Consider the following 27,716-nt stretch of genomic DNA (forward strand, 5'->3'; position numbering starts at 1 on the left):
TAATGTCTCGAGACCCCACAAGCTCCACACTGCAACATTTCCTGATATCATTAGGAGAGAAAATGCTATTGAATTTTTTGTATCCTTTTACAGTAGAGAAGCGCCACAGATGGAATAGCATAAAATCATTACGCTATTAAATATGTATTAAAGAGACTGGGCGATCAGAAGAGAAGCAAAGCCGGCATGCAGATGGAATGGGAGAATGTGTGGACAGGTAGTACACACATGAATGGAAATGGAAAATACAGGAGGTTCTCTGTGAGGGGGGAATGAGAAGCACGCACAGCCAGAGACACGCCATAACTTCTAATTATTATACGTTTTGGTTATTATTGGTGATTTCCCACATGAAACACAACTGTGAATAGGATGGCCTACTTATCTAAAACCGCATTTCCATTTTCACTGAATAATCCATTCAGGTACCCAGGGTGAACAGTGTGAAGCTGGCAACCGGATAACTCAGTCAGTGGCGGGGTATGGTTTGTTTAAACCTGTCTATTTTCAGCATTTATAGTCATGGCGGCAAAGCACTGCTTTCAAGTTGCCAGCCTACAGTAGTGTGTTTATGTATGAGGAGGACATATGTGGACAGTGTGTGTGGTCTCTGGACTTGACATGGAAAATGTCCCTTTTTACAAAATGGCAATGGATCTACTCTACTCTCCTCTACTTGCCTTCCTTGGTTTTCCACTATAAAAGTTTTTGGTGTTTGGTTCCTATTCCATGTAGGTTCCAGCAACCAGGGTCCAAACCCTGATGTGAAACACAGCAGACCACTGATTGGTCAGAGCGTCATCAGTGGGCGGCGCCTCTCCAGTTTTTGTTCTACTTTCTTTCAAAACTGGGATCAATGACACCGCGGTCGCTCAACAAAGTAGAAACGCATTAGCTACTAACATTAGCTGCTAACATTAGCTTCTAACATTATCTGCTTACGTCACTATGACAACCAGCTACAGAGGCGGGGCTATCATGGGTACGATCTTGTAATGGAAAACGACCTCCAGAAAAGGACCTGGTACCAAAATGGAGCAGAAGAGTATAGGACAGTACAGTAAAGAAGGTATGCGATTTAGTGGTGAAGCGTCATTAGTGGTGAGCTGTAGCTTTCGCCTTGCTACGATATCAAATACAGGCAGCTCTAGAGGTGTTATTTTAGAGATGTGCAGTGTCCTATGCGAAACATTTATAATGCTGCAATTGTTTAGCTAACAGAAGTATAAATGATAGCTGAATTTAGTCGGTTTCATTTGGCATGGAGTCATAAGTAAAGTAATAATGTTACTTTTAAAAAGATTAACAAGTAATACGTATATATCATTTATTTGGAGTAACAAGCCCAACACTGGCCACATCCCATCTTTACATGGGTGATGGGCCCAATGTACAGCAGACTTAGGCTCCCCTCTGCAGCCTCATTACAAGGGGCTTACCACCACACCACAGTGCACAGTGAGACTCCCAAAATAGAACCTCATAAGACAGCTTCTGCAGCATCAGCCCTCCAGGCTCCCTTCACTCATGGCTGCCCCAGCTTGTTACTATACCCTGACAACTTCCACCGCCAGTTGTTAGGGGCGAAAAGCTTTTTTGTTATCTGTTAGTTACTGTATAAAAGGTCAGACATGCCAGAAAACCAATGAGGTGGACAGCAGCGTCTGTGTGGTGGGTAGCAGACTATTTAGCTGACAAAAAAAGATAGAAAACGAAAGAATGATAATATAAAAGTTCATGGTTGAGTAAGTCTTTGTTTGAAAGAATGCAAACGACTACGCTAACAATTCCGCATAGACACTTATTTGGCATTTGGAAGAAGGTAAACATTAGATAATTTCAGATTCACAGACTTTATAGCATCTCAAAAGCGGTAACAGTGGTTACATTGCACCCACAAGTGAAGCTTCAGTCCACATCTGAACACTGTTGGTAACATAATGCTGTCTGCCACAGAGGTTCATGTCTGAAATATGCAGAATGAACATCTTACAACCCGTCTCTGGCTCATGTACTCTTGGCTCAATGGAGAGGGAAGGACATAGTAGTATGTACAGGACACCGACAATTTCAGAAACTCATTTGGCCTTGGGTTCAACACTGGTTGTACCGATAGGTGTTATGAAAAATAATGTTGTATAAGAACAATGCAATCACGCAATCACTACATGAAATGAAATGTTCAAGACCCGACAGCCCTTTACAGTGCCTAAGCAAAATCATCATACCCCTTTGGAATAGTAATAAAGACTAGAATCTAAATCAACATTTGCACCTAGAATGGGAAATAAGTGTTTCAGTCTTGCTTGCAGAATTCTTCGAGTTCGGTCAAACTTAGCCCCACAAGGACATTCACCTTCTTTCTCTTAAGCTATAATGCGTTATATTTGGCAGGGGTTTACGTGTGTATTTCTGTTGAAAAAGTTCTATCTTCAGAGGACCTCACACCATACCCTGCTGTGTGTTTTTGGGTGGTGTGTTTTACTATTTAGTTTTTCAGCCAAACATTGTTTTTATTGAGTTCAGTCCAAAACCTTCAGCCTTGGTCTCATCTCACCATAGAACGTTTTGCCACATGGCATAACACTCTTCAATTTTTTTGCAAAGGTCAAAAGCTTTCTTTTTTTGGCACTGTTGCCATATATGTCAGCTTTGTATAAAGCTTGTGAGTTTTTTGTCAAGTGGACTAACTGGCTAATCTCTGTCTATAAAGACTTGGCCATTGGCTCGCTCTTTGGGTTTGTATGGACAGCTTGATCCAAACAAGGTGTTGGTGCCAAACACGCTCCACTTCTTAATAATGCTCTGAATGCTAGTCAGAGGCAGAGTTCAAAACTGAGACAGTTTTGGATCGTTTTTATAACTTGTGGCTTTTCACAACTTTATCGTGAAAAGCCCTTTAGGAGGCAAATTTCCATCCATGGTACATTCTTTGCCTTATCAGCCACTGATGGAGGACACTCAAGGAACTTTTATGCTAATGTAATTAAAGCCATGACAAATAATGTTATGTGGGTCAAATTAACATGGTGTGTTATCTGGAAGGTAATTGGTTGTACCTTAAAGCAGCTCTGAGTAACATTTAAATATCTTTTAAACAGCCTCATGTTTCCTCTGATAATCATAAATTACCTTTAACAGCAAACGAGACCATCAGTGAAAAGAAAGATGTTTTTATATAGTTTTTATTACTGCATTTGGTCTGGTCGCACACCTAGTCCAATTTTCGGTTCACGCGTGCATGCTCTATGGTCACATATCCGTATCGGTCGCAGATTTCAGTGTGGCGCAGCAACGCAATTTGAGAAGCCTATCCCTCCAGGTGAGGGAAGGGGAGCAGGAGCCTTGTTTGAGACAGTTATTTGTCGTCATAATGACTGATAACCGGGCTGAACCATCAAAGAAAAAAAAGAAAATGCAATGAAGAAAAGCTAAAAGGGAGAGATAGGCGGGCGGGAGGGCGTTGCCAAGCAACGTATACACAATTTCATGGGAGCGAACCTAGACAGCAGTGTTTACTCCTAAATGAATGAGCGATAGCCTACTAAAACAAAGTTTACTTTGCCTCACCATCATCAGATGAGTCGACCATTATTCATCTGAAATAGTCATTATTTACAACAACATAAACACATTACCTCATTGTGATGCATACTAACTGCCGTCTCTCGTTCATTGGCTTTCTGTGAGGACACGGAGTCTTTCAGCTCCGTGAGAGGTGACACTGCATCAACTCATTGCAATCAGGTGTGTGTAGCACTGACTGGCATTAGTTGATGCTGTGTCACTAACCACTCTCACAGAGCCAAAAAGAGTCCGGTGCCCTCACACTTTCAACACACGGACATGCACTATATTGCTTCCTGATCATTTGAATCTCGCACGCCCGGCACAAGCTAGAAAACAGCTTCACGACAGCTGGCGTCGTAAAAATACTACCGCTTTTGTCCAAAGGGGACGCCAACGTGCCATGTTACTCGTAGTGGCTTTAATCTGAATTGATCAGTTAATCCAGACCAAGTGTTTTACAAATTAAATTGTAATGATTGTTCAGAATGTCTTTCTTTTGTATACTCCATGCAACTGTATATGTGGCGTGGGCGCAGAAAGGGCTTCCTTCTCATCACCCGGCCATACAGATGTGTTGGTGCAAATTGCACTGAATTGTAGAACCATGTACAGATACACAATCTGCAGCCAGATGTTCTTGCAGGTCTTTGGAGGTGATCTTTGGGTTGTGTGCAACCATTCTCACAATCCGCCGCATATGCCGCTCTTGTACTTTTCTTGGTCTGCTTAGACCTGGGTTTAACTGCAACTGTGCCTGTGTCCTTCCATTCCCTGACAACGTTCCTTACAGTAGAAATTGACAATTGAAACCTTTGGGAAAGCTTCTTGTAGCCTTCCCCTAAACCATGACAATGAATAATCTTTGTTTTTAAGATCTTTTGGGAGCTGTTTTGATGATCGCATTCTGTCTCACTTCTGCAGAGAGTCAAAGAGAAGTGGAACTTGCATTTAGGCACCTAGAATACCTTTTATCATGTTTAAACAGACTTGTATATGAGGTTCAAGGCTTAACAACATAATCCAACCAATTTTGTGTTTAAAGTCATCAGTTTTACATGCTGTTACATGCATTAAAATCAGCAAGACCACAAGGGTTCCCATATTTTTGCACAGCCAGTTTTTCACATTTTATTTAATTTCATAAAACTAAATACTGCTTTTAAAAAAATCTTTGTTTGGAAAACATCCCAGTACTTAGCTGTTCCTGGTAAATTAAAGACATACCACTTTTATCTTTTTTGTGTGAAAGCAGAGTCAATTATAATGCCGGCTGAGAGGGGTTCCCAAACTTTTTCATATGACTGTATAATATCAGTGTGAGTGTCATTTCAAATGTATGAAAAAAGTTTAAGGATATATATATATTTTTTTTTTGTAGAAATGTTCTTACATGCATACGTTTTAGCATGTTCAAAACAAGGTCTTGCATTTAGACATTAAGTTGAATTAAGGTCTACAGAAAATGATTAACTGGCAAGATAAGATTACAGCTATAAGTAATTGTTTTCATTCAGCCATAAGCTGACTACAACAAAACCAATATCGTTTCAGGGATCTTACTGCCTACAATTTAATGCAGCAATGTCAATATCTTAAAGACCTACTTCACCGGTGGGAATATGAAAGTGTATTGAACTCTGAGATCCTATGTAGAATAAAAGTGCAAACATTTTAGAAATAAATTCATCCTTGTCTGAGAAAAGGCAGAAAGAGTATTTATGGTCTCACTGTCTAACCCTACATTTTACCATGTGTGACATCTCACATGGTAAAATATAGGGTGAGGATTGACAGGACAGCTGGGCCAAGGGAAGACTGAGGGAAGACTGAGAGAAGAAAAACCTCATTCATTATATTATAATAGCGATTTTATAATGATAGAACGCCGGTTCCGTATGGGTGAAGTATTCCCTTAATACTTACCAGTAGAAACGATTGGGAGCCACTCTCTCATGGACCACTTGCCACCTCCTCCCAAACTCCACCGAGCTGTAGAGCTGTTAACAAGACAATCATGGCAACCAGTCAGTATTTATGTAAGCAGCCAATCAAAAGTACCTTTTTTATTCAACACAAGACATCCTTCTATTAAAAGGCTGCCATATGCATTTGCAATGGCCTTTTCTCTAAGTTTTCCTTTCACACATTTCACTAAGCCCTTCACTAATCCCCTAACAGCAGCCCTTTTATTGACAAGTGGCAGACTCTTGTAGTTACACACACACACACACACACACACACACCACCCACACCTAGATACTCCGCACACACACACACACACACACACACACGCATACACTGCACGTACAAGTTCTATATTTGGAACCGCTAAATTAAAGGAGAATGTACACAAGATTTACAGAACACTTCAGAGGAATGGCATGGTCTAAGGACATTGAGGAATTCAAGCACTATCTGCCCTCCCACATGCAAACCCATTAGTGACCGAACACAAGTGTTTGCCACACACACACACACAAAGAAAGAAATTAGTTCTTAGTTCAAGGCCTGACTTAGCATTGGATAAGAGAATGAAGAAACAAATCAGACACGGCCACTCCACTTACAAAGAGGACACACACACACACACACACACACACACACAATGAAACCATGAAGACAGATAGAGCAATGCCCCTTGCTGTAAGCAGCCTACGTAAATTAAAGGGGATGAGGAGATGAGCCTCAAAGTGTGGAGGGAGGTCTCAAAAGAGCCATTGTTGGATAATCAGTAAATCAGTTGAATGCTGAGATTTTCGCACCCTACACTGAAGGGGTGGAGATTTGAATGGGTAATCTCCGTGCAATGGAACTAAATGTGTTACGGTAAGTGGCAGACAGGCAGGCAAGTAGGACCCAGATGCAGAAAGTTAAACAAGATTATTTATTGTCCAAAAATGTAACAAAAAGGCCAACAGGCAAAAAGTCCAGGAGAACAGGAAACACAGAACATACACAGGACAGACTCACCAACAGGTGCAATGCAAAGACACAGAACAGTGACACACAGGGAGTAAAATACACACACAAGACAGGGTAGACAACGAGGGACAGGTGTATCACATTAGGGGAGGGAGCAGTAATCAAACAGGAGGGAAACTTGACAGGACATGGGGAGGAACAAGACAGACATACCAAAATAAAACAGGAAACACCAAAACAAGACAGGACAACGACAGACCATGACAAAATGTCTGTAACAATAAGAACCCCTCAAGTGCATCATTTGTTCCCATGAATTTGGATCGCAGGTCTGTTTCAGCTAGATAAATTTTTTTCTTGAACTTAATTAATTATTAAGTCTATATTAAGGGGTTTGATTACATACGACAAACAAATAATATATACTGTGTATTTGATTGTGAAAATACATAAAGAAAAATCACTATCTGTGTTTCTTTGAATGCAGCTACCGTATATCTGGTTATATTTGTCCTATATACACAGAGCTTATGGCCACCGTTAGCCCATAATTATAGCTGGTGAGCAAGTTTTTTCTGTTTGGGTCAATGTGGCTGCTTTTATAAATATTATTTATAGATGCAGAAAGCAGCTGTTTTCCCGAAAAAATGCTATCCCAAACTTACAGTATGGAATGTGCTGAACAAAGCTAGCTTCAGGGCCAGTCAATGTTGTGTTGCATTTAGTAGCTAAGGACCTAGATATGCGTCTCTAAACAGACCTTCACAGGAGTCAATATCTAACTTTCACATTAAAAGTGCTCCTAGCAGTTTCAGATGAGGGGATTTTGTTTACATTTGCAGGGCCTTTATTTAGTTCACAAAAACATATTTACTCTACATGTAATTCTTAGTATTGAATAATTACATCATCATAAATCAAAACCAAATTATGTTGAGGCACCTGGTACCAAATGTAAGACTAGAAAAGGGATGTAAACTAAACTATGGGACCTGCGGCTGTAAACAACAATAGTGAAAGAGTAACTTTTCAGAAAGCTTTTCTAACTTCAAACAGTGTTCCAGGGATCACATTTTCCAGTGATATTCCACGTTAGTTTATTCAGTCATTTCACTTCTCTGAAACACCCAAAAGTTCCATAATGCACCTTTTAAATATGACATGACCCGAAGTTCGAGGCAAAGGGGTGATTTGTGAGATTGTAATTTATACAGTTAATAAAATGGACTAGTTTTGATGTATGACACATTGCTAACATATTTGCATCTGCATTAAGTGATTTGAGACGGGTATCTCTTGAGACGAGACACTGGAAGAGAGAGAGACATACGAAATAGAATGTGACAAAAGTGTGTACGAAAGACTTCTGTAATTGCAGTCTGCCTACATGGTCTGTTGGTTCTTCAGTACATCAGCTAAACTACTGATATACTCACCAAAGTCCTTTTTGTCTCCAAACAAACCCTGCATCCTTCAACAAAAAGCACAATGACAAATCCAGTGTTTGCTCTGTAGCTTACAGCTGCAAATTTAATGAGGCGTAAAGCTTATTTCAGTCTTTCAATCTGGACTTTTCTCCATTTTAAGCATGAGCAACCATGCGTAATGTGTAAACAATAATTTATTAGCGAGTAACAAAATGTGACCCTGTTTGTTTATATTCATTTATTTTCTAATTGCATATTTTTTTTACTTTGTCCCAAAGGGCGGAGTGTAGCCTTGCATTTTAAAAAAACATCCTTGAGAACACAGCCTGTCTATGATGCATCCCATACATTTTCACTATTGCCAGATATATTCTGTATCTAAATATTATCTCTCAGCTCTGTCAGTTTACTGAATCGCTCAACAATGGACATAAATCTATATTTACTGTATAACGAGTGCATCTGGTGTGTGTATGTTGTCATGTCAAACAGCATTGGTGATAGGGTTGTCATGCCAAGTCGTGGTGAGCAGATGCAATTGAAAGGAGATATGGTGGTAAGAGGGTGGGTGGTGTGTGTGTGTGGGGGTTGGAAAATCACGTTGACTAATTATCTTTCTCCCACAGCGAGCTACTATGTAGGCAAGTGAATGAAAGTGAGCAGGCACATAGCACGATACTGGATTCTCTCTCTCTCTCTCTCTCTCTCTCTCTCTCTCTATCTCTCTCTCTCTCTCTCTCTCTCTCTCTCTCTCTCTCTCTCTCTCTATCAATCTACAAACTGCAGCAGCGGCCGGTGCAGTGTTGTTTACTTACAGCCGTATTTTATTCTCAAAACCAAATATGACATCAATAAACGTTTCATTATGCACCATAGAAATCTGGGAACATTTGGGACGACCCCAAGTGGACTGCACTTATCTATCACTTTTCAAACTTAACCCTCAGACTTAATTGCTAAGCACACTCAAATTCATTGTCTCCCTTCAAGTACACTCCAAAATACAGTATGGGCAGTTTACCAATATAGAGGTCGAGATTCTCAACTTGAACCCATTTCGTCTCTCTGTAACCTCTTTCATACAACCTTGTGAATTTGGCGTAACCAGAAGAAAGCTACTGCATTCTATAACTCTCCTGTTACAAGGTCTGTAAACAGTAAACAAGTACCACACTACTACCACCTGCTACTTGATTTACAGCTAATCCCAACTCCCAGCACACTGTCTGTCTGAACATCTTACATCACTTTTTAGTGTCCCCTTGGAAACAGTTTGTCGTCTGTGCTTTGCTGGCACCATTTCTCGATTTGGATGTATTTCTGTTTGTGTGTTTGTGTGTGTGTGTGTGTGTGTCTTTCTGTATATGGTTGTTATTTATATGCTTTGACACTGTGTGATAACTTGTGATGCTTTAAACCCATGAGCACCATGGAATCATTGCTCTGTTCATTAGCGGCACACTCACACTACAGTACGCCATCTGTACAGAATGATTGACAGCTAGTCTAGTTGTTTTGACCAGTGTGGTCCGTATACCAGACTCAAGCACTGTACACTTCCTTTGCGTCCATGAACGCAACAGACATGTAAAAAGTAAAGTTGGTCTGATGTGGTAGTGGTATATTTTTAAATTTGGCCAGATGAAAATATAATAAAACAATCGGTTTCAAATATGCTCCAAAAACCCAAACCTGCGCCTAAAACAACATGGTGACTTAGGGCGCACTCACACTAGGCTATCTGTACCGTGCCCGGATAACGTTTGCCCCCTAAAGTCTAGTATGTTTGACTAGTGTGAGTGTGCCATCTGTACTCAAGTACGGTACACTTCCTCGGCCACGGCACACTTGGGAGAGGTGTGCTTGGGTACGGTACAGATGCTAATGGGCCGACCATTATAAAGTGAGTGCAGGCCTGGCCTGGCCAGTGTGGGAGGAGGGAGGGGGGACAACCGTGCTGAAGCACAGCATGGATCAACAGGGACAAGTGTGCAAGTGTCTTGGGAGTACGGAACCTTATTTAATTGTATCCGTTCATAGCCAGTAAGTTGGGAGTCAATGCCACATTTTTAAATAAGTAAAAACCAAAGTGATAGAAAGCTGAAATTACAACTTGAAAATGAATTGAAAATGGAGGAGGAGAAGTAAGAAGTAATGGTGCGGTAATGTGTGTGAGTGGGTCAGACACACACATATACATACACACGCACGCACGCACGCACACACACACACACACACACACACACACGTACACACACACACACATACACTGTCTACATCCACACGTCGCTTAAGCAGGGGAGACTGCCTCCATTATTCATCACTACTAAAACATTAGAGCCAAATGGGTTAAGCTGCAAGAAAAACATTTTATTAATGTGGTTATTTTAAAACGTCTATACATTTAGCCTCTCTCTTTTCTTCCTATCTTTATCTCTATCCGTATCCAGTTGACACACACAATTATTCTTACCCATACTTTGCCTAATGTATTAAGCTGAAAACAATTTGCACTGTGTATCTAAACCCTATAGGGTAAGATTACGGTGTAGTTTATGATTCGACATTTGACTGAACACTGAACAGCTGCATTTTACTGCCAGTGACAATACCAAAATGATACTTTTTTGGTCCCTCACTTAATATACAATATAATCATGTTTTTTGTAGTAAAATGTTTAAAGGGATAAGCCTTTTTTCCTTTTACAAAGGTTCTCAAATATTCCAAAATTCAAAAAAAGCACTTTTATCAATCCCTTTGACTTGGCAAAGAGGTCTATAATTGGTTATTTAAAAAAAAATGCAATCAGATATTACCTGATTAAAGAATGAATAATAAGATTAAGAGTCGGACCAGACTTCAGATATCAGTTAATTCTATGAAGTGTTCAATGAAACCTAAGCTTCTAAGGAGCTAGTTATTATTGGACCATCAATAGACTTATTATGTTAAATCTGCCAGGAAATAAGGAAAACGGGGGTGAGTTTTGGAATGACATACTTTTCTTTTTACTACACTACATACTAAAGTACAGAAGAGTATTAGGGCCACGTGAGAGAGAAAAAAAATCAGATAATTAAGATTTTATTTTTTAATTATGTCAAGAAATGTGGAGAATAAAGACAAATACTCAAAAATGCTATTGAAGTTAGGGGGCATTTATGTATTTTCAGCATACTACAATTGACGTAAATGTATTGGGACGTCCTAAATCTTTTTCTGGCATACTAAATAGTAGGGAAGTATGGGTATTGGAATGCAGGGACATTTGAAATTTCTTTACCAGATATTGACTCAGACATACTGTAAAGTATACCATTTAGAAATCTTACAGGCCCCTATGTTCTTTATCAGTAACATTTTGAAACTACCTGAATTGTACAATCCATGCTTTTTCCCAGTGCTCTCCCTATAGTGCACACTATGGTGAACTTTGACATTCTGCCAAAGTTTTATATAACACAATCTTATATTTTCTGCTCTGGGGCACTGCTGCAGCTGCATCTTGGGAATCGTTGTTTCTTATCTGCCTTACCACTCTCTCCTTTAAACAAGTAAAAAGCACTGGCACACACACACACTCGAATGCTCCCTCACCTTCTGGTCGTGGCTGTAGGCCAGGATCCAGTCCTCTTGCTCGGGGTGGAACAGCAGGCTGAGGATGTAGAAGGTCAGGCGGTATTTCTGGTAGGTTGCTCCTTCATCAGAGCTGATGAGAAGACTGCTCTCCACCTCCGGATCAGTCAGCAACATGATCTATAGTTGGGGGGGAGGCGGGGGGACAAGGGGGGCACAAGCATGGGGGATTAGGAGCAGTGTTAGAAGGCTATATGTATAAACTGACTGTATGTTATATTGTCTTTTTGCTTGTTAGTTACTTCTTTATTTTGCTTTTTTACTATACAGTATGTACTTGAATGTGCCTGTATTTTGATTTTTGTCTTTTTTCTTTTACTTTATTTCTTTACCTTACCTTATTGTATTTTAATGTTGGGTCGGCATCCTTTATAAGCCCTTCTGTGTTTCTTTTGTCCCACTCGTGCATTTATGTATGTCTATGTGCATCTTTTTGCCATTTTAATCTTGTTTATCTGCACAAATAAAACTAAACTAAACGCTGGTGGTTCTGTTAGAATGACCTGATCTGTAACAAGATAGTAGAGTACAGTGCTGTTGTTAGTCAGTAAAGAAAAGATTCAGGTATTCCCAAAGAAACTAAAAATAATTTTCGGTTGGATTAGCGCAATCTACATAACATTAATTATTTCCACCATTATTGCGTTACTTATGATGATAATAAAGCAATGTGGCAAATGGCCTGCTGAGATGGAGTTATATTATTAAAATTAATGTTAAAATAACAACAAATATAATTCACTTGTTTTTGACTGAAGACAAAAATAAACATAACGTGTTTAATCTTTAGTGTATTTATACTGTATATTGTCCTTGTCTTGCCAGGCATATTTATGCTATAAACACATGTTCTACCAAATTCATAGTTTTCAAATGATTCAGCCTTGTTTGAAGGCATGCAAAATTCAGGTTTTGAGATTTTATAATGAAAGCTGATGGGACGGAATGTTCCAGGCTAGAGCGCTTTCACTCGCACAAATCTAATTCCACATGGATAATTTTATAACCAAAATGTAGGTAATATTGTTCCGGTGGCAGACGTGTCTATGGAACAAAATGGACCTACGTACGGGGAGCAAACTTTTACCAACTCCAACTAACTGACGCATCATGACGCATTGCTTCAAACTTTGTACGAGGTCAAAGGTCAAATTCACTGTGACCTTGACTGTGAACACAATACCTCATGAACGCTTCCATGGATTTCCTTCAAACTTTGCACAAATGTTGATTCTTACTCAATGTTGATTCTTACTCCCCCGGGCCGGGCCCAGCAGCAGACCCGGGTTCGATTCCCGCCCGCGGTCGTGCTCTGCATGTCACTCCCCTCTCTGCCCCATTTCACCTCAGTCTCTTAACACAATAAAGCATGAAAAATGCCCCCCAAAAAAAAAAGAAAAAAAAAAGATGAACTGATTACATTTTGGAGGTCAAGGTCATAATTCATTCATAATTTCAGGTAGAAAGTTCATTCAAGCTTCCAAATATTCCACATTTTTCATACATTATAGTATTATTCAACTATTCTATTCATTCAGAAATATTAATCCTTCGTACTTCATCAACATTCAGCAGTGAAGCGTCAGCTTCTTCAGCGTCAGCATTCACACCACAATTGCATTTCTTGATGTTCAGTGTTGCAGTGCAGATGCACTGATCTTGACAAAAAGAGATTTGTCAATATACTGTATATACAAACGCATATGGTGGAGTGTGTGACTATTTTCTGTGATTGTGCCAAATTATTCCTTAGTTGTGTGCACTTCACCCACTTGTATGGGTGTGTTTGTGTGTGCATGTGTGTTTGTGTGTGTGTGTGTCTGACAGAAGACATAAAGACAGAGCACAGAGAGAGACAAGTCAATCAAGGCTGATTACCATATCTGAGAAGAAAAAAATCCTATCATTAGCAGTGTTGCTGCAGATTAGCATGTTAAAACACATGTCAGTTTTCCACTGATGATGCCATATCTCAAACAATAATTTTATCCCTTCGGCTTGATGATATAATCAGCATGATTCATCTCGCAGCAAGTGTGTGTGTGTGTGTGTGTGTGTGTGTGTGTGTGTGTGTGTGTGTGTGTGTGTGTGTGTGTGTCCTCTTTGTAAGTGGAGTGGCTGTGTCTGATTTGTCTCTTCATTCTCGTAGCCAGTCAGGCCTTGAATTAAGAACACATTTCTTTCTTTTCTTCAACTTCCAAAACATATTTCTGCAAAAAAGATTTTGGCATGGTCCCCAGACGAATATCACAGAGTAATCCCTAGATAATATCAGATGCAAATACAAATCGAATGAGTGGATTTCAGGACACACAAGTGCTATCACCATAAGGAGAGTGCACGGTGGGTGTGTGAGTGTTTGCATGTAAGTCGTTGTGCAAGGAATAAAGTCTACAGTATAACAAATACTTGAACTGGCAAATAGTCAGACTGTGTATTACCCTGGTTATAGTTGATGCGTATTGACTTGTGGTGTAAAGGTGAAGTAAGCAATTTATTTATGTTAATATACGTGTTAAATCACTCTTCATTCTTACAGTGATCACTTATATAGTGTGCACGTTTCATAAAGCCGATCTCTCAGTCACTTGCTCTGCATGTAATCGGCAAATAAACTTTTCGGGGATCCCACTACTGATAACCAATCAGAGAACGCTACAAACTGGCACCCGTCTCATTGCCGGTGCACGTGCAGAGCGACAGATGGGTGAATGTGTATGCGTCTACAATGGCGAAGCAAGTAAAAATCCTTCCCAAAGTCTGTTTTGATGGCTTTGATAATGTTTTATCAGATCACTTATGGATCTGAGATGATCATAGATAACTCGCTGCTTGAAGACCGCAGTGCATTAATGTGGTGACGTGGGGACGAGGGAGGGGACTGCTAACTGCAGTCACTGACAGGAAGTTAGCTAAACTGACCATTCCGCTTACTGAACCTTTAATATACAGTATATACTGTAGATGTTTAGGCTGCCTTTCAAATCTCATACTCTTTCTTTTTTTCTATTCTACATACTGCAGCTGATCATAAAAAAGAATTTAGTTAGCATGCAGTAGGCACACAATTGGGACATACAGTAGTTTTACTTATTTATTTCATCAAAATATTACGGCTTGATCTTGCCTCTTCCCCAGTTGTTTTCATACAGAGGCTCCGTCCAATGTGACAAATAGCACGCTGACTTCAAGACTAAAAATATCGACTGGATGTAACGGGCATCCGGGGATTTTTAAGCATGGTAAAATCTCACCACAAGAATCAAGTCTTCCCTAAATCTTTTTCTACCATACTACGTAAATAGCAGTATGGGGATTGGAACGCAGGGTTAGTGTTCCTAACAGACAAAATGACCTTTTTTTTCCGATTCAGGTCAATTTTCTTACTAAATTCTCTCGTAGCAGTTGCCAGTACATTCAAAACTGGAGAAGTGAGGTCAGGATAACAATTTTGATACACTTATCTGGTTCAATAGCACTTATGACTTAAAGGCCAAAGGGTTTATTTATGCTTTAGGTCGAACATCTCAGGTACATGCAGGCTGCATACCTGGTGGAGCTTATCGGACAGGAATACAGTCTTTAATGAATACCTTGCAGAGAGTACTTTGGGATGAAAATCAAACTGCCAAATATTTTTCAGTTACAGTTTATATTGTCCCAAAGGCGTTGTTAGAATGACTTGGTCTGAAACAAGATAGTAGAGTACAGTGCTGTTGTTAGTCAGTAAAGATATAAATAAAAGATTCAGGTATTCCCAAAGAAACTAAAAATGATTTTCGGTTGGATTAGCGCAATCTACATAACATTCATTATACCACCATTATTGCGTTACTTATGATGATGATAAATGAATGTGGCAAATGGCCTGCTGAGATGGAGTTATATTATCAGAATTAATGTTAAAATAACAACAAACATGTTATTTTAATGCTGGCATCTCTGAATGTGAAGGTGCTTAAAAGATCTTCATAATAAGAAGTAAACAGCTTCGTTAGCAAAACACTCCAACCAGTATAAATTCAGGGTTGATTACAGAAAGAAAAAGTGTGGCCAGCCGCAGAACATTGTGACAGTGTTTTAAGCGGAAGAAGAAAGTAGGCTATCAATGAGTCCCTTCAGCCACACTACAGTGTGCAAAGCTTAAAAGTGTGCAAACAGGATATTATTACACTTAATCTTATTTTGTATGTTTTGTTCTTTTATTTACCTTATATTATCATCCGGTTTCTCCATATTGTAATTGTAATGCTTCTTCTCTATACATTCCACGTCTAAATAGAGGAGCTGCCCTCCACTGATGCTCTTTGTGAGTTTCCCAACTCTACAGTTAAGTTTATTCCTTTTGCAGAAATCAGGGTGTAACAATAAAGGCTGATGCATGTGTGGTATACATTTTAAAATCCTTTGAGACCAATCTGTGATTATGGACATTGAATTGCACTTTTATTTATTTAATCTATTGCCTGAGGTCAGCCTATTGCAATCATACAATATAACGAGAAAGAAACATAATGGGGTTACAAAACTGTCTTTTTACTTGCTAGTTTTAACATTGGTATTTTAATTTGTCATTTACAGGTCGCTTCAAGCGCCTGAGCCCAGTTGAATTCTTCACAATGGCTCAGTCGCCCAACAGGTCGATAAAAGTATGTAAGTACAGAGAGAAAAGAACTGTCTCTATGCTGCACACTGTGGGGCTTACATTAGATTTAAAGATTGGCCTTTGGGCATTACAATCTGTGCCCATTATGTCTATGGCAGGCAGCGGCGAGAAAGAGAATACACACACACTGCTTTCACTAGTCAATAGCCTTCTCAGTGTGGCACAGTATACAGCAAAGTGTTTCTGCTAGTGGGCCATTCGTCAGCGCTCGCTTGGGGAGACCCGCTAACACCACTAACTCCATCAATCATAAAAGGCTGACATAAAGCCACATACTGTACGTTAGCCCCATGCTGAACAATCCAATCAGATGCACTTAAAAAAGCTGTCTGACTGCAAAACTACAAATCCCAATTAACGTTTTTTTGCTCACTCCCCGCTACTGCAACTCAGCTGGAGTAGCAGACAAAGTTTTTAATTGGTCGACGTGTTTTCCTGATTAATAGGGGGAATACAGGAACATAATATAATTCTGTATGCAAAATGTGTCTTCCAACCGGTAGTTTACATCAGAATATGGAGATCAGTGTGCCCCCCCCCCCCCCCTCTCCCCCGGAGAGACGTGTAAACACAATTTGGAGATTAGGAGTTCTGATGCAAGAGGCTTTTCACTTTTTAGTTTATTCCCCTCATATAAAAAGTAAAAACAAGTTATTTTTTTCAATCAAGAACAAATCAGAGAAAGAGGCTGGAGCACAGATGGCACAAAACAGAAAAGTTTCCCGCGGCTTAATGTTATTCAGATCCATGAAATGATGGGAGGGAAATAATACAGGGGGTGTTAGCCTGGTTTGCATTCCACAGTCAGCTTCACTGCATGCAAAAGAGGCTCAGGATAATAATACAATGAAGATGTTTACGTGAGATCCCATAGATGCATGCTATGCAGCTCCTCCCAGTCAACACGGCGTGCTGATACAAGTACATGGCTTGAATAAAAATATTGGATCCCACGTTAAATAAAGTTAACAGAAAAAGTGTTTAAAATATGTTTGGGAAATGGACAGCATTGCAGACAAGAACATTTCCAGTTCCCTTTCTGTCCACATTGTATATCTAAATGTAACTTTGAAGGTGGAGTCAGCAGGTCTGGAGAACACTTGTTGTTGATATCACTTTTTGACATAATCAGTGAATCACTCTTCACAATCCGCCACTTTTCCGTATGCATGTGTGTGCGCTGAACATTTAAAAAAAAATCTGGTGTTAATACACATAGGTAACAACAGGTAGGCCTAGGTAAAAAGGGGCCGACCCACCGCAGCTAGGAACTATGCTATCGATGCAGGATAAGATTTATTTCTAAAAATGCAGGTTGCATGCGTTTTTAGTCAAAGCCTACTGTAGCAAGTTTGATAATAAGCCTGTCAATAGTTAAACAGTTGTTGAAGCCAATTACTTATCAAAGCCAACGTATAAGCCGATCAGTTTTGACAACAAGAGTTCTTCACAATTGCTGACTCCAACTTTAAGCTAGTGCAATGGCTGACTGACTGTGGTCACGCATAGACATTTCAGAGACAAAACTATTTCTAGATCGTATTAGAACTTATTTTACAAGGATTTAAAGCTTGACTTATCATAATCTTCAAAATACACAATTCCTCGAACTCACTTATCATGCCCATACATTAGCAATTGGTGTGCTCTCTTCAAAGAAATGCAGTCCAATCATTTGTGATAAAGAAATGGATAAATAAAAAAAGGTCTAGACAGCTGTTTAACATTCCTCATCAGTGCTGGATAAGAAATGAATCCACACTGGATAACATTTGACTGTGTGTGTGTGTGTGTGTGTGTGTGCGTGCGTGCGTGCGTGCGTGCGTGTGTGTGTGTGTGTGAGGCTGTAAATTAGGAGGCCAAAAAGGTTGAAAATGACAAAGGTTAATGAAGTGTAGGCTACATGTGCCGGCTGGGGGGCATTCAAATACTGTATGTGTAAGGAATACTTGAGTTAACTGCCACAGCAGTAGCCTACCATTAATACTCAGAGATAGAATATTGATGAAATTAGCTTCATATCTTTCGATTTAACACTTATATTACAGTAACATAAATAAATCGCTTACTTCACCTTTAAATTGGTACAGATTAGAAGAAAACAAATTCAAAGAGGGGAACAAAGAGAAAGAGCTTGAGATGTATTCTCTCTGAGGCAAGTACATTTTATAACATTACAGTGGCAGCTACTTGATCCACATTGATTTAAAACACTTACATGAACATGGTTTCACCCAATTCCTGTTTGCTTGAACAAATAATAATCCCCCCTCAGGTTACAGTTTTGAACTTTGGGATCAATGGAGTCGGCCGCTATGTTGTGTTTAAAATCAATGTTACATGACAGAGCACGGTAAGGTGGTACAACGTGTGTGTGGGGGGGTTCAGTTTTATTTGAGTGGCACTTTCTTCATGTTTGTCAGCTATATCGAGCAACTGTTTGCTATGTCTGAGAACATACTATTCAGAGTGTGTTTCTTAACACTACACGTGTCTTAATGCGAGACAATGCAGGCAAAAACATATGTTGTACAAATGAATTCAATATTTAACTGGCTTTATCCAACATTTAGATTTTTTTTTCAAGAGATGCAAATGTATGCATAATTTGTTACATTTGCAACATTTGCATATTTATTCAAACATTTCTGAACCAGTTCCATGATAATATATAAGTTAAACCCCCTTTTCACCTGCAGTGTCTAACCCTCACCTTCAATGTGTTAGCTCTTCTCTTATTATAGATGATTCTATAACGTATGTATGTACGTACCCGGGGGCGAGATGTTCTCACACTTAAGGAGAATCAGTAGATTTGTCTTACAAAGGATCGGACACAGAGATACGAGTACATTTTTTTTTTTAAATGTAACAAATCCACTTGTAGCTTATTTAAATAATATGTGTGCAATGAAGCACATTCTCAATATTATCAAACGGGAAAGGAGGATCTTTTCTATTCTGTGTATATGCTCCTTCAAGCCCGGAAGTAACGTTGGATTTCTTTCTCTGTTCTTCTCCGTTGGAGGAGAAGGAGAAAGTTAGCTCCAGGTTTGGCTGTGCTACTTGCCAGAGGTAGAGAGTGTGGGTCTCATAATCGAAGCTAAAGGGCAGTCAAACATGAGCAGGTCTAGCCAGGAGAGAGTCAAGTATTCACAAGAGGTTGATAAATGTCAGTCGTAAAGATGTGATGGAGCGTTTAAAGGTCTCCACAGCTCCTGAGATATCACTGCCAACCCCCTCGGCCAAAAAAATTTACATGGCAAAGATCCAGTTTACCCGCCCGAAACATCTATCCATATTTGTTTATTCGTCTACCAATGCAGGACATTTTATTTGTATGTGTTAAGGTGTTGACAAACATGGCCTGCCCCAATGTAAGAGTGGAATTTCATCCATGTGCTCAAAACCCAAATGACATTTGAAAAAAAAAAATAATGTCAAGGGTAGATAGGATTATCCACAGACAGCACTACAACATTGGATATTGTTAGCCTCATAGCATAATTGCCTAAATCATATTTACACTACTCTAATTTTACTCTACATCTACTCTATTCTACATCTTCTCTACTCTACATCTACTTTTCGTTAGCCTAATAGCATAATTGCCATATTTAAGCCATATATAAAGTCATATTTTAAGGGTTATAGAGTAGGGTAAAGTAGATGTAGAGTAGAGTAGAGTATGTAGAATATAGTAGATGTAGATGTAGAGTAAAAGTAGAGTAAGATGTAGAGTAAATATGATTTAGGCAATTATGCTATGAGGCTAACGATATGTCAAAACTCTTTCAGCTGAGAGGAGGTCCTCCAAAGAAAAATACACCAAAACATCTTCACATTGGACTGACAAAAGCCTGTAGTTGCTGTGTGAGTGTAGGCTCTAGTTTAAAGGAGTTTTTTTCATCATGTTTGCAGATATTTGAATTTTTTTTCTAGCTATACACACCTTTTTCAATGTTGCAAAACCTTTTTTTTTATTACATGATGTCAAATGTTCAAAAAGAGAATTTTTTTTTCAGATTGGAATTATGGCAGGATTCTCTAAAATCTGACTTCTGAGATTAAAGTCAGAATTCTGAAAAAAAAGCTCAGTACTCAATTGTGTTTCTTATGTGTAGCCCTAATCCTCATCAGCATCCCATATAAATGATGCAAGATGAAAATTCCCTTTCACTGTGGGTTATACAGCCACACATCTTCCTATGGAGGCGGTCAGAGTGAATGGATAGTTTGACAAAGTAGGCTACTTTACCAATCACTCGCTAACCGCAATACTAGACAAATGTCTTGTATCTGAGCAGGCCAAATTAAACTTTAATTACATTCCAGACCTTAATTGTGAGACGGAGGGACCCAAGGAAGATTCTCCTCCCCTTAAAGGTGGAGTCTGCGATTCTGGAGAATACCTGTTGTCAAAATCACTTTTTTGTCAAAATCAGTGAATATCTCCTCACTATCTGCTTCCTGTCCGTACTGTGTGTACGCTGATTTTTTTTGTTTGTTAAAACACAGCCTAGGCTCTGTAAACGTGTATGTAAACAAAGGGGCCCACTGTTGCTTGCAACATATACAGCGCCTAGGCTGTTTATTAACGGCACATTTTTTTCAGAACACACACAGTGTATTCAACTATTTGGATGAAAAGGCGATTAAGACAACAACCATTATCCAGAACCACTGACTAAAACTGTAATACTCAGTAGAAATCCTCTTCCTTATATTGTTTCATTCACTTTAACTATGTGTGGTCAGGTCATCACAATCAAACATTCGCAGTGGCTTTGTATTGGCAGTCACTTATTTTTCCTGAGTTATTTTCACTATCCACAGTCTCATCTAAAGCAGGTGAGCCCTTGCTGACCAATCACAGTTCTTGCCATCGTAGGCAAGATGTGTGTATTTACATCTTTTAAGGAAGTCCACATAGTTACGGCAGATGTGTTTGGAGGCTATGCAGAGCTAGCTGATCATAATACGCTACTATGAATCTGCTTTAAAACAGGATTTGTAGCAGTGCCGCTGACAAGAATTTCTGGATCATTCTTAATAATTGATGTTTATATACTATATATACGCAATTGTGTTCACATCTGTTTAACATCCGTCAGACTCACAGTGGCCTTTGATTTGTCTTTTACTGGTGTGCTTTCATATTCTGTGCTTTGATTGTGCTACTTTTTTTTTTTACACAAACCCACTCTCTTGTATTTTCTTCTGACATAAAATATATTTTTAAGGACATCTTTGCTCCTCTTACATGCTCTTAAAAGGGTCATTCGTGGTAAAAACCAAATAGAAGCTGCAGAGGTTCATGGGTTCCAGGACTTTCTCTTGTCCATGTAACGTGTGCTATTTAGTTTGCACTTTAGAAAAAATAGATCTGCACTTTCATGTAAGTATCACTGGACGTCGGTGACAGCAAACGGACTGGGCATTGGCACTAAAAGGTTTTTAATGTTACTTTGACTTCATGTGAAATCACACACTGCCCTCCAGTCTCCAGTGTGTGTGTGTGTGTGTGTGTGTGTGTGTGTGTGTGTGTGTGTGTCTGTGTGTGTGTGTGTCGATTCCCACATAAAAGTCTGTTTATTTAGGGGGTGTCTCTCCCAAACTGTCTAATAAAAGCAAAGAAAAATGCCCCCCCCAACAAATTATTTGACTGAATAGCAAATAACGCTGTCAAATGGTTATCAATTACACAGCTAATATAATGCTACTAGACGTAAGGGGAGACTGGCAGTTACACTAATGAGTTAACTACAAGTACAAGACGGGCCTGTGTGTATCCATGTGGAAATATGTTAACGCTGCAAAATGTCTGCATTGACAGCAAGCAGCGAATAAAGACCTTCTCCCTAATACTTCTTCTAATAAATATTCATGACAGACACTGGCTATCAGACTCCATCTAAGTGCAATACATGGAAGGCAATACAACACAGTTGATACATAGACCAGGTGCTTTCAACAAAAAGAAGAAGTTTTTTCTTCTTCTTTTTGTTATAATAAGACAAAGACACATACAAACAATGCACTAACAACAACAACAACAACAACAACAACAACAACAACAGCATAACACAAATAAAACATTCATTACTAAACTGGTGAATTCTGTTTCCTAAAGTGAATCGGTGCTTTCAACTGTTTGATCCATCTTATTAAAAAGCTCCTCCTTGTCTCTTGTTCTGAGGCATTTAAACCCGGGGCTAATTGAACACTGTCTGACATTTTAGTTCAGCCCAGTCCGCTGCCCAACCTGACAAACAGTAACATGTCAGTTTACGCCTGTCAGTATAATTGTGTTACATCTCTACAGCTATAGCCAGCTAGCTGCCACTTAAAGCAATTGGGGAGAACGGGATTAAAGCTGGGGTGGAGGATTTGGGGAGAAAATGGCAGTTGGGATAGAGATTTGAATCCAAATACCTCAACCGCTCCACTTGTTCTCTTTGGTTCCTCCCCTATGGTCCCTCCCTGACATGCTCTACACCAACAAAGTCGTGCCAAAGTGAATGGACAGTCCCAACAGCCAATAAGATCAGAGAATCCAATATGATTGGTCAAAGTGTATAGCTCATGTTAACTTTGACCAATCAGAAATCATATACCCCAGCTTTAAGTCGAGACAGTATCTAGGTAGCCTATAGGTGACCTTAAAAAAAGTGATCATGTGACCACTTATTAAGAACCTGTAGTTAGCAGTATGTAAATAAAGATTGTTGTCATGCAAAGTGAATTCATCATGTTACTTAAGTTATAAGTCAAAAAGATAAGGTCTGGACATCATGTTGTGTTAATTGACACACACATGCATGCACACACATGCACGCACACACACACACACACACACACACACACACACACACACACACACACACACACACACACACACACACATACTAATGCACTGTGTGTCACTGTTACGAGGGTTGGTTATGTAATAAATAGGTATTGTTGAATATTTAGTTTAAGCTACATACCACATACATGCAGTACAAATGCATATTTGCACATACAAGTGATTGCATTTACTGAATGAATGGCATTAATAAAGTTCAAAATTATCTCAAATTTGTTTTGATTTTACATCAACATTTAACGGTCACACAACCGCTATAACACTAGGGGCTCAATTTACCCCATGATCATGTAAAATCCTCAAATGTAAAAAGTGACTGATGTTACCCTGGTCTCCCCCTACAAAAACTATTTAAAAAAATAAACTACAAATTCATTATGTATGAATGAACAGAGACAAACCATATATACTGTAAGTCTGGATAATTAACCAGCAGCATTCCCACGTTAGAGATCTCGATCTGTCTTAAGCTTCTAAAATAACGCATTCTTTCCAGTTATCATCAGTAGTATATACAGTGGATAACATAACAGCATATGGTGCCGTTTGGTGGAGGCATTTGTTTAGGCAACATGTTAGCACTGGTGTATGCATTTTGGGAAAGGAAAGGGTTGAAATGCAGCTCCCTTATCCTGTCAGTGTTATAGATGCATTGAATTGTAGAACTTTCCCTCCCCATGCTGAGACAAAGTAGGCAATGTCCCGCAAAGGCCAATGCAAAAAAGAACATTGATGGAATCCCAACAGTTCACTTACTAGATTTACCCATCCCATCTCCTTTACCACTGCTACTCCTCCACGATCTCTCAGTCAACCCGGGCCCTGTCTCTCTCTCCCTCTCTCTCTCTCGCTCTGAGGCACTTTGCGCTCCGTCGCAGCCCGTTTGGAGCTGCTGCCTGGGGGGCTGACAGATGTTGCGTCCCTCCTCCCAAGCACCAGCAAACCCCCCACCACCTCAAACCACCATCCGTTAGCTGGCGTTGCCAACCGCTGTGTGCGTGCCGCAAAATCATTGGCTGTTTGCTGTGATTAATCTGGCTTGCATTGTGCCTTAAAGCCCCCTTTAAAAACCAAATCCTTTTAACTATGTAATTTGGGGAGTTAGTTGCATGATGCTGAGCATCTGAAAATAGTTTGGCATATTTATTCCAAAATCAAAGATATTGTCATTGTCGTTGTCAAGTTTGATTAACCTTACAGAGATTCGGTTAAGATGAGGTGGATATGCTCTGGTTCTTAAGACACAATAGGTATTTGTGAACCAACCCAGGCAGTTCTCTGCCCAAACATTCTATATTAACAATGGCTATATTAACTTGTACTATTTTAGACCAAGTTTTCAGAGGCTTCTAAAAAACAGGCGGAGAAAAAATATACTTTCCCTGTGTTCCAATACCCATACTTCCCTACTATTTAGTATGCCGGAGAAATATTTAGGATGTCCCATACATGCAGGTCAATTGTAGTATGCTGAAAATACATAAATGCCCCACTAAGTCCAATAGCATTTTGGAGAAATCGTCTTTATTCTTGACATTTCTCGATATCATTTCTTTCCTGAGGCCCTAAATCTCTTCTCTACTTTAGTATGTAGTGTAGTAAAAAGAAAAAGTATGTGATTTGGAATGCAGGGTTTGTTTTTTCCCTGCTTTAACCCTGACGCAGTGAGCAGTTTAACAATGTGTTGATGTATCAGTATGCTGCTCTCGCACCAGGTGGTATCGCCCCAGGTATGTCTGGTGTTAGCTAGACAGTTTCATAAAGACACTTTGTCGCACTAATTGTGCTGTTGGCTAGTTTGTACAATCTCTTATGTTAAAAAAAATGTATCAGACCAATTGGCTAAAGTGTAATGAGAGGAACATGTCCAAACCATGGCAAATAATTCAAACCTGTCAAATAATCCATTTAAAAAAAACATGAACAGATAAAATAAATGTTTTTGTGACACTATCACCATGTTGAAAGCACATTACAGGATTTTGTATCCAGTGTACTGTATATATATGTACTGTAAATACATATATCTATACACATTTTTTTCCACCCCTCCATCTACTGGATTCTGTTGGTATTTGCTTTTTTTCTCATTGCTATTTTGAGGATATGAAATATTTAAGTCCACTTTCAAGTCTGAGCTTGTATCCAAAAAGTGAGACAATAATCCAAAGCCTTTTGAAGCGCCACAATGGACAGGAGGTCTCGTCTGGGGGGGATTCACATTCACACATTAACACCCACCTGCCAACTGTTGTGCTCTGATTCATATAAGGCTGTAATTGTTTTGGAACGCTATGAATGCAAACGCATGCGTGCCCACACACACACACACACACACACACACACACACACACACACACACACACACACACACACACACACACACACACACACACACACACACACACACACACACACACACACACACACAAACAAACATGATTGAGGCCTTTACAAAAAAAACACCCAGCAATTGTTATTGTAGACAATGCATCCATGAGAAGAAGCACTTGTGTATTCCTTCAGACTAGGGATGTGAAATAGCATAGGCTTTATCCATCCGTCACTCATACGCTTCCTCTGAAAAAAAAGTTCCTCTTTGTTTTCAAACCATTAGAGGCTTTACCCATGTGTATGAGACAGCGATCTCACACAGCGACCACACACGATTTCCTGCCATTTACTGTAATAACGTGCTCTCACACAAAATCATTCTCCTTCCTAATGTGCACTCCAGGGTTGTTCCTATCTCTCATGTAACAGGCACAGTAGAAAGCCACAATATGAAAATGTATGTAATTGCTGTGTTGTCACTCTGTCTTTCTCCATGGCTGACCCCTGGGCCATCTCTCCATTTTTTATTTATTTTTTTGCTCTGTCATTATTTCTTTTTTTCTCAACCTCTCCCATCTTCCATGCTCACTTGTTTTCTCTCTGATTTATTTTGTTGTCTGTTTCCCCCTGTCCCACCTCCCTCCCATTGTGTCCTATAGTGTTTTACTCCCCCTGTTATATCAAGCACATAGGCCCTCATTTACTCCCTCTACTGGCTGAAAAAGCGCTGGGCTTTTGTGTTGTCACCCACAGCGCTCATATGGCACCATGCCAGGGGTTTGACAACAAGAGTGACAAACCTTCAGAAGCGCATGTGTGTGAGTGTGTATGTGTGTGTGTATTTGATTGTGCGCAGTTGGAATTTACTGTGGATGGAAGTAACAGCTAGTCCGCTAGTTCACTTGCTTTGGTCCAGAACAAATACAATTTAGATTTTTTTTGTTTGGTGTGGTCCACTTTCATTTAGCCCCTTTCGCAAGTGAACCGGCATTACGCAGCAAAACCATACGTGATCTGAGGTCATTCATTCATTGGACAGACATTCTGGGGTGGAGAGAAGCAGGAAGCACAAAGTAAAAACTGCGAAATAACGATGTGAAATATAATTTTTACTGTATTTTTGCTGCTGGACGCGCGGCTCACAAGAAGAATAGGCTCAAGCTGACACTCAGCTGATTAAGATGTGTATCAGCTGGGTGTCAGTTCGGCGCAGCTCAGCTCCAAACTGACACGGGGATAGTATTGAAGGTCCCATTAACATGGGAAGCAAAATAAAAACACACACTTCATGCAAAGCGCAGAGTGAACCTGTTGTCACTGTGCGGGAGACGCTCCCCTCTCCTTCATCTGATCGCTGAACACATCAGCATGTTTACGCGTCTCTATCAAATGTAATATAGGCCTATTCGCTCGGGGCTCCCGGTCAAACCACAACTAATCTTCCCATAATGTGAAGCTGACGGCAATTTATTAAAAAAGAAAAGAAAGAAAAGGCACGGTGCTTCCTGCAATTGGGACGGATCGAGTCCGGCCGAATTCACACCACAAACGAACTGCAGCAGAGTGCGTATGGAAGTGCACTGAGACCACCTGGGTCTCGGAGCGCTTGTTTGGTCCGCCCCCGAGTGCGATTGCTGTATTCACACCTGCCTGAAAGATGCGCACCGAAGGCGGAAGTGCACCTGAGTTTGCTTCAACCGAACTAAACACTGCAGGTGTGAATGCACCCTTAGTGTGTGTGTGTGTTTGAGAGTGAGAGTTTCAGAACGCTCCTCCATCCTGGCATGATCCTGCCTGGGCCTCTTTGTCTCTGTGTTGTTTTTTGCCTTTTTTGCCCTTTTGCTTGTCTGGCTTATTGCAGGGTTGGAGCAGGTGTGTGGGGAGTCAGCTCAAGCACTCACAGCTGCCAGCAATCACCAATCAACCGCCTCTCATATACCCAGTCCGACCTTTCAGATACTGCCAGATTGTAGTTTCAGTTCACGCGGTCAGTAGCTCTACTTCTCATTACTTACCTGTTGCAGCTCCGCTTGCATTTTTTCCCCGTACTAATTTTTGTTGTTCTCCTGCCACAGCTCTCCCGGTCTGACTCCCCACGGCTCCAACCTGCACTAGCGAGCACTTCCACCCCGGACTCTTCTACCCGCTTGCTCTGGATTCTTCTCACCCAAGCCTTGGACATTCTCCATTGCTCTCTCCCTGGAACCCTCCCCCAAGACAGTTGGATTCCCCCCCGGATCCCGACCCAACCCCCAGCTGATTTCTTGTTCAATAAACCTTCTTAAACTAGTG

The 27,716-nt window shown here is 40.0% G+C and overlaps 1 protein-coding gene across 1 annotated transcript in view; it reads right to left on the reverse strand.

Moving 5' to 3' along the window:
- The window catches only part of sorcs1 (sortilin-related VPS10 domain containing receptor 1), a gene marked incomplete at both ends in the record, with an annotated part of 176,761 nt that overhangs the window by 62,703 nt on the left and 86,342 nt on the right, over window positions 1-27,716 (reverse strand). Inside the window, 2 exons of the mRNA XM_080028890.1 lie at window positions 5,494-5,567; window positions 11,518-11,676. Coding sequence (XP_079885016.1) covers window positions 5,494-5,567; window positions 11,518-11,676 — 233 coding nt within the window. The remainder of the gene's footprint in view (window positions 1-5,493; window positions 5,568-11,517; window positions 11,677-27,716) is intronic.

This window comes from Ammodytes marinus (genome assembly GCF_949987685.1).
Source record: "Ammodytes marinus genome assembly, chromosome: 6".
Taxonomy (NCBI): domain Eukaryota; kingdom Metazoa; phylum Chordata; class Actinopteri; order Uranoscopiformes; family Ammodytidae; genus Ammodytes; species Ammodytes marinus.